The 14,261-nt window shown below is 40.7% G+C and overlaps 1 protein-coding gene across 14 annotated transcripts in view; it reads left to right on the top strand.

The window, feature by feature from the left end:
* Nucleotides 1–14,261, top strand: part of LOC139758191 (SWI/SNF-related matrix-associated actin-dependent regulator of chromatin subfamily E member 1-like) — a 924,800-nt gene that overhangs the window by 765,344 nt on the left and 145,195 nt on the right. For 13 of the 14 annotated variants that reach the window (XM_071679409.1, XM_071679411.1, XM_071679419.1 and 10 more), the window contains one exon: nt 6,864–6,971. In XM_071679409.1, the coding sequence (XP_071535510.1) occupies nt 6,864–6,971 (108 nt within the window). The remainder of the gene's footprint in view (nt 1–6,863; nt 6,972–14,261) is intronic. The other variant, XM_071679412.1, reaches the window with a different exon arrangement.

The following is a 14,261-nucleotide window of genomic DNA, read 5'->3' on the forward strand; positions in this document are numbered from 1 at the left end:
AGGTTAGTGCTCAAATTACAGAGGTATAAGTTTGTTGAGTATTCCTGGTAAATTATATGGGAGGGTATTGATTGAGAGGGTGAAGGCATATACAGAGCATCAGATTGGGGAAGAGCAGTGTGGTTTCAGAAGTGGTAGAGGATGTGTGGATCAGGTGTTTGCTTTGAAGAATGTATGTGAAAAATACTTAGAAAAGCAAATGGATTTTTATGTAGCATTTATGGACCTGGAGAAGGCATATGATAGAGTTTATAGAGATGCTCTGTGGAAGGTATTAAGAATGTATGGTGTGGGAGGCAAGTTGTTAGAAACAGTGAAAAGTTTTTATCGAGGATGTAAGGCATGTGTACGTGTAGGAAGAGAGGAAAGTGATTGGTTCTCAGTGAATGTATGTTTGCAGCAGGGGTGTGTGATGTCTCCATGGTTGTTTAATTTGTTTATGGATGGGGTTGTTAGGGAGGTGAATGCAAGAGTTTTGGAAAGAGGGGCAAGTATGCACTCTGTTGTGGATGAGAGAGCTTGGGAAGTGAGTCAGTTATTGTTCGCTGATGTTACAGCGCTGGTGGCTGATTCATGTGAGAAACTGCAGAAGCTGGTGACTGAGTTTGGAAAAGTGTGTGAAAGAAGAAAGTTGAGAGTAAATGTGAATAAGAGCAAGGTTATTAGGTACAGTAGGGTTGAGGGTCAAGTCAACTGGGAGGTAAGTTTGAATGGAGAAAAGCTGGAGGAAGTGAAGTGTTTTAGATATCTGGGAATGGATTTGGCAGCAGATGGAATCATGGAAGCGTAAGTGAATCATAGGGTGGGGGAGGGGGCGAAAATTTTGGGAGCGTTGAAGAATGTGTGGAAGTCGAGAACATTATCTGGGAAAGCAAAAATGGTTATGTTAGAAGGAATAGTGGTTCCAACAATGTTGTATGGTTGCGAGGCGTGGGCTATGGATAGAGTTGTGCGCAGGAGGGTGGATGTGCTGGAAATGAGATGTTTGAGGACAATGTGTGGTGTGAGGTGGTTTGATCGAGTAAGTAATGTAAGGGTAAGAGAGATGTGTGGAAATAAAAAGAGCGTGGTTGAGAGAGCAGAAGAGGGTGTTTTGAAATGGTTTGGGTACATGGAGAAAATGAGTGAGGAAAGATTGACCAATAGGATATATGTGTCGGAGGTGGAGGGAACGAGGAGAAGTGGGAGACCAAATTGGAGGTGGAAAGATGAAGTGAAAAAGATTTTGAGTGATCGGTGCCTGAACATGCAGGAGGGTGAAAGGCGGGCAAGGAATAGAGTGAATTGGATCGATGTGGTATACCGGGGTTGACGTGCTGTCAGTGGATTGAATCAGGGCATGTGAAGCGTCTGGGGTAAACCATGGAAAGTTGTGTGAGGCGGCCTGGATGTGGAAAGGGAGCTGTGGTTTCGGGCATTATTGCATGATAGCTGGAGATTGAGTGTGAACGAATGGGGCCTTGTTATCTTTTCCTAGCGCTACCTGACACACATGAGGGGGGAGGGGGATGGTATTCCATGTGTGGCGAGGTGGCGATGGGAATGAATAAAGGCAGACAGTGTGAATTGTGTGCATGGGTATATATGTATGTGTCTGTGTGTGTATATATATGTGTACATTGAGATGTATAGGTATGTATATTTGCGTGTGTGGACGTGTGTGTATATACATGTGTATGGGGGTGGGTTGGGCCATTTCTTTCTTCTGTTTCCTTGCGCTACCTCGCAAATGCGGGAGACAATGACAAAGCAAAATAAATAAAATAAATAAATAATAATAACTCTAGATTGATATGGGTAAAACTGAAAGTTGATGGCGAGAGATGGGTGATTATTGGTGCATATGCACCTGGGCATGAGAAGAAAGATCATAAAAGGCAAGTATTTTGGGAGCAGCTGAATGAGTGTGTTAGTGGTTTTAATGCACAAGACTGGGTTATAGTGATGGGTGATTTGAATGCAAAGGTGAGTGATATGGCAGTTGAGGGAATAATTGGTATACATGGGATGTTCAGTGTTGTAAATGGAAATGGTGAAGAGCTTGTAGATTTATGTGCTGAAAAAGGACTGGTGATTGGGAATACCTGATTTAAAAAGAGATATACATAAGTATACATATGTAAGTAGGAGGGATGGCCAGAGAGCGTTATTGGATTACGTGTTAATTGATGGGCGCGGGAAAGAGAGACTTTTGGATGTTAATGTGCTGAGAGGTGCAACTGGAGGAAATGTCTGATCATTATCTTGTGGAGGCAAAGGTGAGGATTTGTAGAGGTTTTCAGAAAAGAATAGAGAATGTTGGGGTAAAGAGAGTGGTGAGAGTAAGTGAGCTTGGGAAGGAGACTTGTGTGAGGAAGTACCAGGAGAGACTGAGTACAGAATGGAAAAAGATGAGAACAAAGGAGGTAAGGGGAGTGGGGGAGGAATGGGATGTATTTAGGGAAGTAGTGATGGCTTGCGCAAAAGATGCTTGTGGCATGAGAAGCGTGGGAGGTGGGCAGATTAGAAAGGGTAGTAAGTGGTGGGATGAAAAAGTAAGATTATTAGTGAAAGAGAGGCATTTGGACGATTTTTGCAGGGAAAAAATGCAAATGAGTGGGAGATGTATAAAAGAAAGAGGCAGGAGGTCAAGAGAAAGGTGCAAGAGGTAAAAAAGAGGGCAAATGAGAGTTGGGGTGAGAGAGTACCATTAAATTTTAGGAAGAATAAAAAGATGTTTTGGAAGGAGGTAAATAAAGTGCATAAGACAAGGGAACAAATGGGAACTCCAGTGAAGGGGGCTAATGGGGAGGTGATAACAAGTAGTGGTGATGTGAGAAGGAGATGGAGTGAATATTTTGAAGGTTTGTTGAATGTGTTTGATGGTAGAGTGGCAGATATAGGGTGTTTTGGTCGAGGTGGTGTGCAAAGTGAGAGGGTTAGGGAGGATGATTTGGTAAACAGAGAAGAGGTAGTGAAATCTTTGTGGAAGATGAAAGCCGGCAAGGCAGCGGGGTTGGATGGTATTGCAGTGGAATTTATTAAAACAAGGGGTGACTGTATTGTTGACTGGTTGATAAGGTTATTTAATGTATGTATGACTCATGGTGAGGTGACTGAGGATTGGCGGAATGCTTGCATAGTGCCATTGTACAAAGCCAAAGGGGACAAAGGTTAGTGCTCAAATTACAGAGGTATAAGTTTGTTGAGTATTCCTGGTAAATTATATGGGAGGGTATTGATTGAGAGGGTGAAGGCATATACAGAGCATCAGATTGGGGAAGAGCAGTGTGGTTTCAGAAGTGGTAGAGGATGTGTGGATCAGGTGTTTGCTTTGAAGAATGTATGTGAAAAATACTTAGAAAAGCAAATGGATTTTTATGTAGCATTTATGGACCTGGAGAAGGCATATGATAGAGTTTATAGAGATGCTCTGTGGAAGGTATTAAGAATGTATGGTGTGGGAGGCAAGTTGTTAGAAACAGTGAAAAGTTTTTATCGAGGATGTAAGGCATGTGTACGTGTAGGAAGAGAGGAAAGTGATTGGTTCTCAGTGAATGTATGTTTGCAGCAGGGGTGTGTGATGTCTCCATGGTTGTTTAATTTGTTTATGGATGGGGTTGTTAGGGAGGTGAATGCAAGAGTTTTGGAAAGAGGGGCAAGTATGCACTCTGTTGTGGATGAGAGAGCTTGGGAAGTGAGTCAGTTATTGTTCGCTGATGTTACAGCGCTGGTGGCTGATTCATGTGAGAAACTGCAGAAGCTGGTGACTGAGTTTGGAAAAGTGTGTGAAAGAAGAAAGTTGAGAGTAAATGTGAATAAGAGCAAGGTTATTAGGTACAGTAGGGTTGAGGGTCAAGTCAACTGGGAGGTAAGTTTGAATGGAGAAAAGCTGGAGGAAGTGAAGTGTTTTAGATATCTGGGAATGGATTTGGCAGCAGATGGAATCATGGAAGCGTAAGTGAATCATAGGGTGGGGGAGGGGGTGAAAATTTTGGGAGCGTTGAAGAATGTGTGGAAGTCGAGAACATTATCTGGGAAAGCAAAAATGGTTATGTTAGAAGGAATAGTGGTTCCAACAATGTTGTATGGTTGCGAGGCGTGGGCTATGGATAGAGTTGTGCGCAGGAGGGTGGATGTGCTGGAAATGAGATGTTTGAGGACAATATGTGGTGTGAGGTGGTTTGATCGAGTAAGTAATGTAAGGGTAAGAGAGATGTGTGGTAATAAAAAGAGTGTGGTTGAGAGAGCAGAAGGGAGTGTTTTGAAATGGTTTTGTCACATGGAGAGAATGAGTGAGGAAAGAGTGACCATGAGGATATATGTGTCGGAGGTGGAGGGAACGAGGAGAAGTGGAAAGGGGAAGAGAAAACTCTTCACTGCTTCTAGCAACTTGCCTCCCACACCATATATTCTTAGTACCTTCCACAGAGCATCTCTATCAACTCTATCATATGCCTTCTCCAGATCCCTAAATGCTACACACAAATCCATTTGCTTTTCTAAGTATTTCTCACATACGTTCTTCAAAGCAAACACCTAATCCACACATCCTCTACCACTTCTGAATTATAATAATAATAATAATTTTTTTTTTTTTTTTTCATACTATTCGCCATTTCCCGCATTAGCAAGGTAGCGCCGAGAACAGAGGACCGGGCCCCGGAGGGAACATTCTCACCCGGCCCCCCTCTCTGTTCCCTCTTTTGGAAAATTAAAAAAAAAAGCGAAAGGGGAGGATTTCCAGCCCCCCGCTCCCTCCCCCTTTAGTCGCCTTCTACGACACGCAGGGAATACGTGGGAAGTATTCTTTCTCCCCTATCCCCAGGGATAAATAATAATAATGATAATAATAATAATAATAATAATAATAATAATAATTATAATAATAATAATAATAATAATAATAATAATAATAATGAATATCACTGTTACAATGGCAAACTTCTGGTCATTTGAAAATCTTTCCATATTAAGGTACATATTGAAAAGGGCAGTCAAGGGCGTAACTATATCCCTTTTTGCCTCTTTCATTGCCCTTAGATAGAATTTTTAAGGACCTGTTGTTTTATTCATTTTCATACCATTTATTTTGATCATTATTAACCTTAAATGGGAGTCATCATCATCCTCATGGCTATCTAACCAGGTTTGGCTGCTCTGTTTGCATATCTACAGACTGATTGTACCATTAGTAACCTCTACAGGTCTCTTTCATCACCATACAGGTGCTGAAAAAATTCAGATCTCAGTGCCCCTACAGTCACCTCTTAGGTCTTGTGTCTTTGGATCCCATGAAAAATGCATAGATTGTTGGATTATCCAAGCAATGAGGATGAACATGTATGATGTATATTATATAATGAGGAAAGTGAAGAAGAGTAACATTTGAAATGTGAAGAAATAAGTGACACTGATTTTAGCAGGAATAAAGGGGATGGGAGCTAGCACAGGACTTCTCTACCTCCATCTCCATCATCCTTATGCCAAGAGATCACATATCTACTGTACCATTTCTTCTTTTTCTGTAATCCTGCAGATAATGATGGAGGAATTTGACAGCAGATGAAAGTAAAGAGCTGAAATATTTCCAAGTATATTTTGACTTTAAGGTGTCATTTGAGGTCGTACATATTGATTGGTATTTGTGATTGCTATTTGTGTTTTGTGTTGTCTCCAGTCCTTTTCCTTGTTTATGTGTACCATGTATTTACTGATACAGAAGCACATGTGTGTATGCACACTCACATGCACGTGTGCACGCACGCACGCACGCACACATCTTTCTAGCTTATCAGGTACCCATTCAATCGACTAGACCCTGTGCAGGTTTTGATCCCAGGTGGCTCATGCTTGTGTGACAGTCAGTAACACTAACTGCTACACCATGGAGATCCATGTGTGTCATCTAATGTGCAAAATGTAGTATTTCTACATGCGTGTGTTTTAGTCACCATTGTTATGATTAGGTGAGAAATATGAGTAGAATGTGATGCCAACAGACAGGACTTCCATGTACTTTCCTCTTTTCTTGAGATAAAGCAGCATTGGCCTTGTCATGCCTGTCACACCTCCTCCCATTCATTCTTAATGTGCATGAGGTAATATTTTGAAAATATGTTTATGGTCCTCACTATCAATGCTGTGCTTGTGTAAGGAAAAATAGTAGAATATGATATAAGTTCAAGAGAAAGAAAAAAACAAGACCCTCATGTCTTCCCCTGTTATCTGGAGTTGTCATACATCTGCAACAACCTCTCTCACTTTCACTTACTCATCACTCCCTAGGCCAGCACAAAGGTAGATCTATTATAGATTGTGCATTTTTCATTTACTTTTACGTGCCATTTCATATAGAAGTTCCTCCCTAATTGCACACTTGGTGATGGAATCCTGCTGTTTATGGGTAAAGAGGGCCAATCCCTCTTTGTCACCTATTTTCCTTTTTGGTGCCATGTATACCTCCAGACAGATTAGATTTGATGTTATCTCCAATAATTTTTTATCACCATTACTCTAGTAGTACCAAGTATGTTTGTCTTCTCAAAATCTGTGAACTTTGGATCTTTTCTGCTGACAGTAATCTACTACCAGTCCATTAGCGCCACTTAACAATCCTGGCCTCTCTGAGCTACTGGGAGGGCAGTTCTGCTTCCTAGTTTCTTATACTGCCCCAAATTTTTTGCTTTCGGACTGTATTTTCAATTTCTCTTTTGTTCCTCTCACTGTCAACTCCAGTGAATACCCCTCTGAATTCCTTCGTGTTTGCAAGTTTCTTTGTATGTTGAATACCTCTTCGTGAAACACTGCATATTAAGTTTGTTCATTACAGGGTGACCCCATATGTCTTGAACCATCACCTAATAACATCATTCTTGTTGCAGAAAAAGTTGGAAACAGAGCTACAGCAAATTGAAGAAAAATTCGAGGCCAAAAAACGGAAGTTTGTTGAGGCAGGGGATAGCTTCCAAGGAGAACTAAAAAAAGTAAAGGTAACTATTTAGTAAATACATGGTGCTGAGCATGTCCAGCCCTTACTTGCTTACTTCCTGCCTCAGGATTTCTTTCTATCTAAATGAGGCTCCTGCAGCACTCGGGAAGCTGGTCACACCCACTGGTTAGGACCACAATTCATATAGTGTTGTGATGGTGTGTATGTGTCTGTGCATTTGAAAAAATGCAGGACAGTTGAATGTTTGGAGTCTTCTTTATGTTAGTTGCATCAAAGGCAAGAAGAGTCTCAGGATGGGTTGATTTGGTATTTGTACTCTTGTGGTGATGGGTGATGTCTAGATCATTAGTGGGAGAGTGTGATTCGTGTTTGTCTGGGAAGTGTGGTTCCTGATAGGTGTGTATCTGGTGGTTTATAGTTTAAGACTGAATTGGAAAGTCAGTTGTTTAGTGCTTGTCAGGTCATTTCAATATGTATATGTTTTCTCATTGTTGGATTTGTTCGGGGTGGGGGGTTAGAGGTTACTGAATTGAGAGGAAGGGTAAGCTTTTTATTTCCAATTGGGGGTTGTTGGTTAAGTAATAGACTCGTTTGGGTAGGAGAGGTCTAGTGCTTTTGCTTAGAAATGAATGCTGAGCATGTTGAGTTGAGTTTATTTTGAGAGGATCTGTGTTTCATTGTGAAGATGATGAGTGTTTGTGGTCGTTAGGCAGCCCAATAATTTTTTGAATGCACCATTTTGGTTAGTTTGCAGCTTTGTTATATTTGCTTTTGAGAAGGTGAAAGACCAGGCAGGTGAGGTATCGTTTAAAGCAGGGCAGATGAATTTTTCATACAAGATGTTGAGGGATTCTTTTTCTCATCCAAATCTGTTGCTGATTAGTTTTCTGAAGGTATTTAGTTTGTGTGGCTTTGTGTTTCTGTTATTTAATTGGGGAGTGAATGTCTTGTGTGTGCTGAATGTGATGCCCAGAGTATTTTTTTTTCTCAGTGGGAGAGATTGTCCATTGAAGGTGACTTGGTTGTGAGCTGGATTCATATTTGTCTAGGATGGCATGAAATATTGAAGACTGATGTGGAGTTGCAGACATTCTGTTCCACTGTGCAGTGTATTGCTGTATGTTTGATATTGCTCCTGTGTTGTTAGGATGTTGTGACTTGATGTGATGATTTGATTATATTTATACAACAGGATGTTCACATCAAGGTTTGCCTATGGGAAGTCATGTTGGAAGAGATTGAAGATTGTTTGAGAGAGAACTGCAACCTGGGAGGTCCATTTTAGAGATTCAGTGTTTTAGATGTGAAGCCGTTGTGAGTGACTTAGCATTGCAACCACCCATGAAATTAGCCAACCCTGGGGATAGGGGAGAAAGAATAGTTCCCATGTACTCCCTACATGTCATAGGTCTCTAAAGGGGATGGGAGTGTGTGTGTATTTGAGTTTCTAAAAGAGGAAACAGAAGAAGGAATTAAGTGAGGAGTACTCATCCTCCTCGAAGGCTCAGATTGGGGTGTCTGAATGTATGTGGATGTAACCAAGATGAGAAGAAAGGAGAGATGGGTAGTATGGCTGAGGAAAGGAACCTGGATGTTTTGGCTCTGAGTGAAATGAAGCTTAAGGGTAAAGGGGAAGAGTAGTTTGAGAATGTCTTGGGAGTAAAGTCATGTGTTGGTGAGAGGACAATGAGTATAGGGAAGAGTAGCACTACTCCTGAAGCAGGAGTTATGGGAGTATGTGATAAAGTGTAAGAAAGTAGATTCAAGATTGATGTTGGTAAAACTGAGAGTGGATGGAGAGAGATGAGTGATTATTGGTGCCTCTGCACCTGGTCATGAGAAGAAAGATCATGAGAGGCATGTGTTTTGGGAGCAGCTGAGTATGTTAGTAGCTTTGATGCATGAGATTGCATTCTAGTGATGGGTGATTTGAATACAAAGATGAGTAATGTGGCAGTTGAGGGTATAATTGGTGTACTTGGAGTGTTCAGTGTAGTAAATGGAGATGGTGAAGAGCTTGTGGATTTGTGTGCTGGAAAAGGACTGGTGATGGGGCATACCTGGTTTAAAAAGAGATATACATAAGTATACATATGTGAGTAGGAGAGATGGTCAGAGGGGGTTATTGGATTATGTGTTAATTGATGGGTGTGTAAAAGAGAGAATTTTGGATGTTAATGTGCTGAAAGGGGCAGCTGGAGGGATATCTGCTCACTATCTTGTGGAGGTGAAGGTGAAGATTTGTAGAGGTTTCCAGAACAGAAGAGAGAATGTTGGAGAGAAGAGAGTGGTGAGAGTAAGTGAGCTTGGAAAGGAGACTTGTGTGAGGAAGTACCAAGAGAGATTGAGTGTAGAATGGCAAAAGGTGAGAGCAAATGACATGAGTGGGAGTGGGGGAGGAATGGGATATATTTAGGGAAGCAGTAACGGCTTGCGCAAAAGATGCATGTGGCATGAGAAAGGTGGGAGATGGGTGGATTAGAAAGGGTAGTGAGTGGTGGGATGAAGAAGTAAGGTTGTTAGTGAAAGAGAAGAGAGAGGTGTGTGGATGATCCTGGCAGGGAAGTAGTGCAAATGAGTCGGAGATGTATAAAAGAAAGTGGCAGGAGGTCAAGAGAAAGGTGCAAGAGGTGAAAAAGAGGGCAAATGAGAGTTAGGGTTTCATAGCATCATTAGATTTTAGGGAGAATGAAATGATGTTTTGGAAGGAGGTTAATAACATGCTTAAGACAAAAGAACAAATGGGAACATCGGTGAAGGGGCAAATGGGGAGGTAATAACAAGTAGTGATGAAGTGAGAAGGAGATGGAGTGAGTATTTTGGAGGTTTGTTGAATGTGCTTGATGATAGAGTGGCAGATATAGGGTGTTGTGGTTGGAGTGGCATGCGAGGTGAGAGAATTAGGGAGAATGGTTTGGTAAACAGAAAAGAGATTGTAAAAGCTTTGCAGAAGATGAAAGCCGGCAAGACAGCGGGTTTGGATGGTATTGCAGTAGAATTTATTAAAAAAGGGGGTGACTGTGTTGTTGATTGGTTCAGTGTATGTATGGATCATGGTGAAGTGCCTGAGGATTGGTGGAATGCATGCGTAGTGCATAGTCCATAGTGCCACTGTACAAAGGTTGAGTATTCCTGGGAAATTATATGGAAGGGTATTGATTAAGAGGATAAAGACATGTACAGAGCATCAGATTGGGAAGAGCAATGTGGTTTCAGAAATGGTAGAGGATGTGTGGAGGTGTTTGCTTTGAAGAATGTATGTAAGAAGTACCTAGAAAAACAGATGGATTTGGATGTAGTATTTATGGATCTGGAGAAGGCATATGATAGGGTTGATAGAGATGCTTTTTGGAAGGTTTTAAGAGTATATGGTGTGGGAAGTAAGTTGCTGGAAGCAGTGAGAAGTTTTTACCAAGGATGTAAGGCATGTGTATGAGTAGGAAGAGAGGAAAGTGATTGGTTCCCAGTGAATGTCAGTTTGCGGCAGGGGTGCGTAATGTCTCCATGGGTGTTTAATTTGTTTATGGACGGGGTTGTTAGGGAGATGAATGCAAGAGTTTTGGAAAGAGGGGCAAGTATGCAGTCTGTTGTGGATGAGAGGGCTTAGGAAGTGTCAGTTGTTGTTCGCTGATGATACAGTGCTGGTGGCTGATTTGGGTGAGAAACTGCAGAAGTTGGTGAGTGAGTTTGGTAAAGTGTGTGAAAGAAGAAAGTTGAGAGTAAAAGTGAATAAGAGCAAGGTTATTAGCTTCAGTAGGGTTGAGGGACAAGTTAATTGGGAGGTAAGCTTGAACGGAGAAAAACTGGAGGAAGTGAAGTGTTTTAGATATCTGAGAGTGGACTTTGTAGTGGATGGAACTATGGAAGCAGAAGTGAGTCACAGGGTGGGGGAGGAGGCGAAGGTTCTGGGAGCATTGAAGAATGTGTGGAAGACAAGAATGTTATCTAGGAGAGCAAAAATTGGTTTTGTGTGAAGGAATAGTGATTCCAACAATGTTATATGGTTGTGAGGCATGAGCTGTAGATAGGGTTGTGCAGAGGAGGGTAGATGTGTTGGAAATGAAATGTTTGAGGACAGTATGTGGTGTGAGGTGGTTTGATTGAGTAAGTAATGTAAGGGTAAGAGAGATGTGTGATCATAAAAAGTGTGTGGTTGAGAGAGCAGAAGAGCAGTCTGTTGAAATGGTTGGGACATATGGAGAGAATGAGTGAGGAAAGATTGACAAAAAGGATATATGTCAGAGGTGGAGGGAAGGAGAAGTGGGAAACCAAATTGGAGGTGAAAGGATGCAGTGAAAAAGATTTTGAACGATCGGGGCTGAACATGCAGGAGGGTGTTAGGCATGCAAAGGGCAGGAAGAAGAGTTTCCAATCCTTGCTCCCATCCCTCTTAGTCACCTACTTTGCCATGATGTGTAGAAGCAAAAACCAGAGAAAAGTCTTTGGGGCCTGTTGGTGGATAGAAGGCTGTTGTTTTGGTGCATTATACATGATAGCTAAAGAGTATATGCGAGGGAATGAGAATATTTCACCATTTGTTCCTGGTGTTACCTTGCTAATGCATGAAATAACAAATATATTTAAAGGAAGAACCCAGCATCTATAAAACTCACCACCTTCACAATGAAGCAATGATCCATCTGGTACAGACCTACCTCAACATGCTCGTCACTCACTTTCACAATGAAACAATGATCATTCTAGTGCATTCTTGCCTTAACATGCTTACCCCTGCCTCACAGCTTTCTTACACTCATAGGTCCCCCACCCTCCGTGAATAGAACACTGACAAATTACATACACACTGAAGTAACCAGGCAAGTGCTAAACAACTGATATCCCAACTCAGTCTTAAACTCCAACTGCATGGACATACACCAATCAGAAACCTTAATTCCTAGACAAACACATGTCATATTATCCCACTTATGCTGTGGACATCACCCATCAGTACAACAGTACAAATGCTTTTTCATCATATCCGAAGATCTTTCATGCCCACAATGCAATTACCATTAAGAGACACCAAGCACTTCCTGCCCAATTCTCTGCACTCTGTGCACGTAGAGGCACACACAACTTCACAACACTTTTGACCTAAGGTCTTGACTGATGGATGTGGCCAGCTTCCTGAGTGCTGCTGGAGCCTGATAAGGATATAAGGGATTTCTGGGGTGGGAAGGTAAGGGACATATTAGCATGTGTATGCTAAACTCCAGTAAGTGGAAGATCTAACAGTAGTTTCTACTTGATGTTGTTGCAATTCTTTGTAATTCTTTACTTCTTTCAGTTATTAGAAAATGTGCATAGTTCCTTTCCTCAAGATACAAATCAAATTTGTACACTCATAGTGATTACTACCATACCTTTGGTATTTGTACATTGCTCGGCATCATTATTTGATAGTTTATGACAGTAAAATGCACAATTATCACTTGCTTGTTATTATTTTTTTTATTTTCAAGAATTGATTCATAACAGTTAGTATTTTTCTTTTAGATTTGCCACATTCCACATAAGATTTGTTTTTCAAATTTCCACATTCCACATAAGATTTGTTTTTCAAATTTTTTGGTCATATAATCTAAATCAATACCTTGATTTATGGTGGTAAGTAGCCATATGTATGTCAGTTTTATAGAATAATGAATAAGTCCAGTCTGGATTTGATTTATTCAAGGTATAGTTTTTGTATATAAAAGTATTTGTTAAGAAAAGAGGTCTTGAATACGTGTAACATGAAATCTCAATATTTAATTGGAAAGTATGTTGTGTATGCAGTAAAATATTATTAAGTAGTGTAGTGTTTTCCTTAGTATCAATCTTTTTACCACAATTTAAACAGAATCTTTTGAGAGTTATGGGGATGTTATGTAAGATGTGTAATGAAATCTGTTGAGAAGTTGTATTAGTACTTATAGATTTTGTTGTTTTGTTACCTTCCATAACTAATATTGTTCTTTTACCTTCAGTGGTTGATGTTGTTTTGTTTTCTTCAATGAGTAATGTTGTTCTGTTACCTTCAGTGATTCATGTTCATTCACCATTGGAAGTGGCTTCAACTTCATGAGCTTCCTCTAATTATTGAAGGTAGTGACGTATGATAAGGCGATGCAGACGACATCATAACCATACTTGTGTCAAAAACTGAAATGTGAAGATTCTTTAACCCTGTTTAGACTGTGATGACTTTACATGCTGTCATGTATATTTATGGTCTTTTGTTTTTCACATTGGAGGCTACAGTCATGAATGAAAGTCTACATCAAGGCCGGGCCTAAATTGAAATATAAAGAGGATTATGAAAGGGAAAAAGAAGAAACAGTGGAAGGTATTTACAAATTTTGAAGGAAGAGAAAAACCTGACCTAAAATTTTCCTGATCATAGTTGTTGGGAAAGATATAAGGAGGGAGAGAGTTCCAAAGCTTTGAGATGTAGGGAAAGAAACAGTTATCAAGACGGCCCACCCTTGAGTTGCCAATGGCCACATAGTAATTGTGTGATACAGCAGCTTGCCAATATTGCTTGGTCTAGCTAGTGGTGGGGGCACACAAGCAGCCAGCTCTTAGGAGCAAAAACCAAAGTAATACCCATAGAAAAGTGAACCACCATTGCAACATAGAGCAGGAAGCTCAAGTTTTGAAATTATCCTGGGAGAGTGTATAAGTCACACTGGTTTTGACTCTACTCTGTCAAGTAAGGATACAGAGCTGAAATCACCCCAGAAATGAGAGCAGTACTCCATACAAGGACAAATCAGTCATTTGTGTAAACAGAAACTGTTGAGAAGAAATTAAATTTCTACATCCAAACAGGACTCATAGTATCTGAGAGGTAGAATTAACAATTATCGTAATGTTATGTTTCAAGGAAAGAGTGGATGTTACAGTAATACCAAGTATGTTCATTGAACCAATAGGTGGAATTACAGAACCGTCAAAGTAAAGACAAGAGTTGTGAGGTGTTTTCGATGGAGATATCCTGTCTGAGTTTATTGCAAAAGCTGTCTCAAGAGAAGATGCAGATCGAGTAAGAGAAGAAGGAGCAGAATTGAAGGATGTTGATGAATGCAGTGTTGAATCTTTAGCTTTTGATGGCACTTGGTTATTTGTAGAAAAGAGGATGGTGTTTATAAAAAGAACTGTAGGGGACAGGACAGAACCTGAGAGAGAGAGAGAGAGAGAGAGAGAGAGAGAGAGAGAGAGAGAGAGAGAGAGAGAGAGAGAGAGAGAGATCCTTCAAGAACCACAGAGATAGATGGGTCAAAGAGGAAGCCAAATTTGAAGGAGCAAAGTGAAGAAAGGAAGCCTAAGGAAGAGAGCTTTGAGT

The sequence above is a fragment of the Panulirus ornatus genome, chromosome 29, assembly GCF_036320965.1.
Source record: "Panulirus ornatus isolate Po-2019 chromosome 29, ASM3632096v1, whole genome shotgun sequence".
Classification (NCBI taxonomy): Eukaryota; Metazoa; Arthropoda; class Malacostraca; order Decapoda; family Palinuridae; genus Panulirus; species Panulirus ornatus.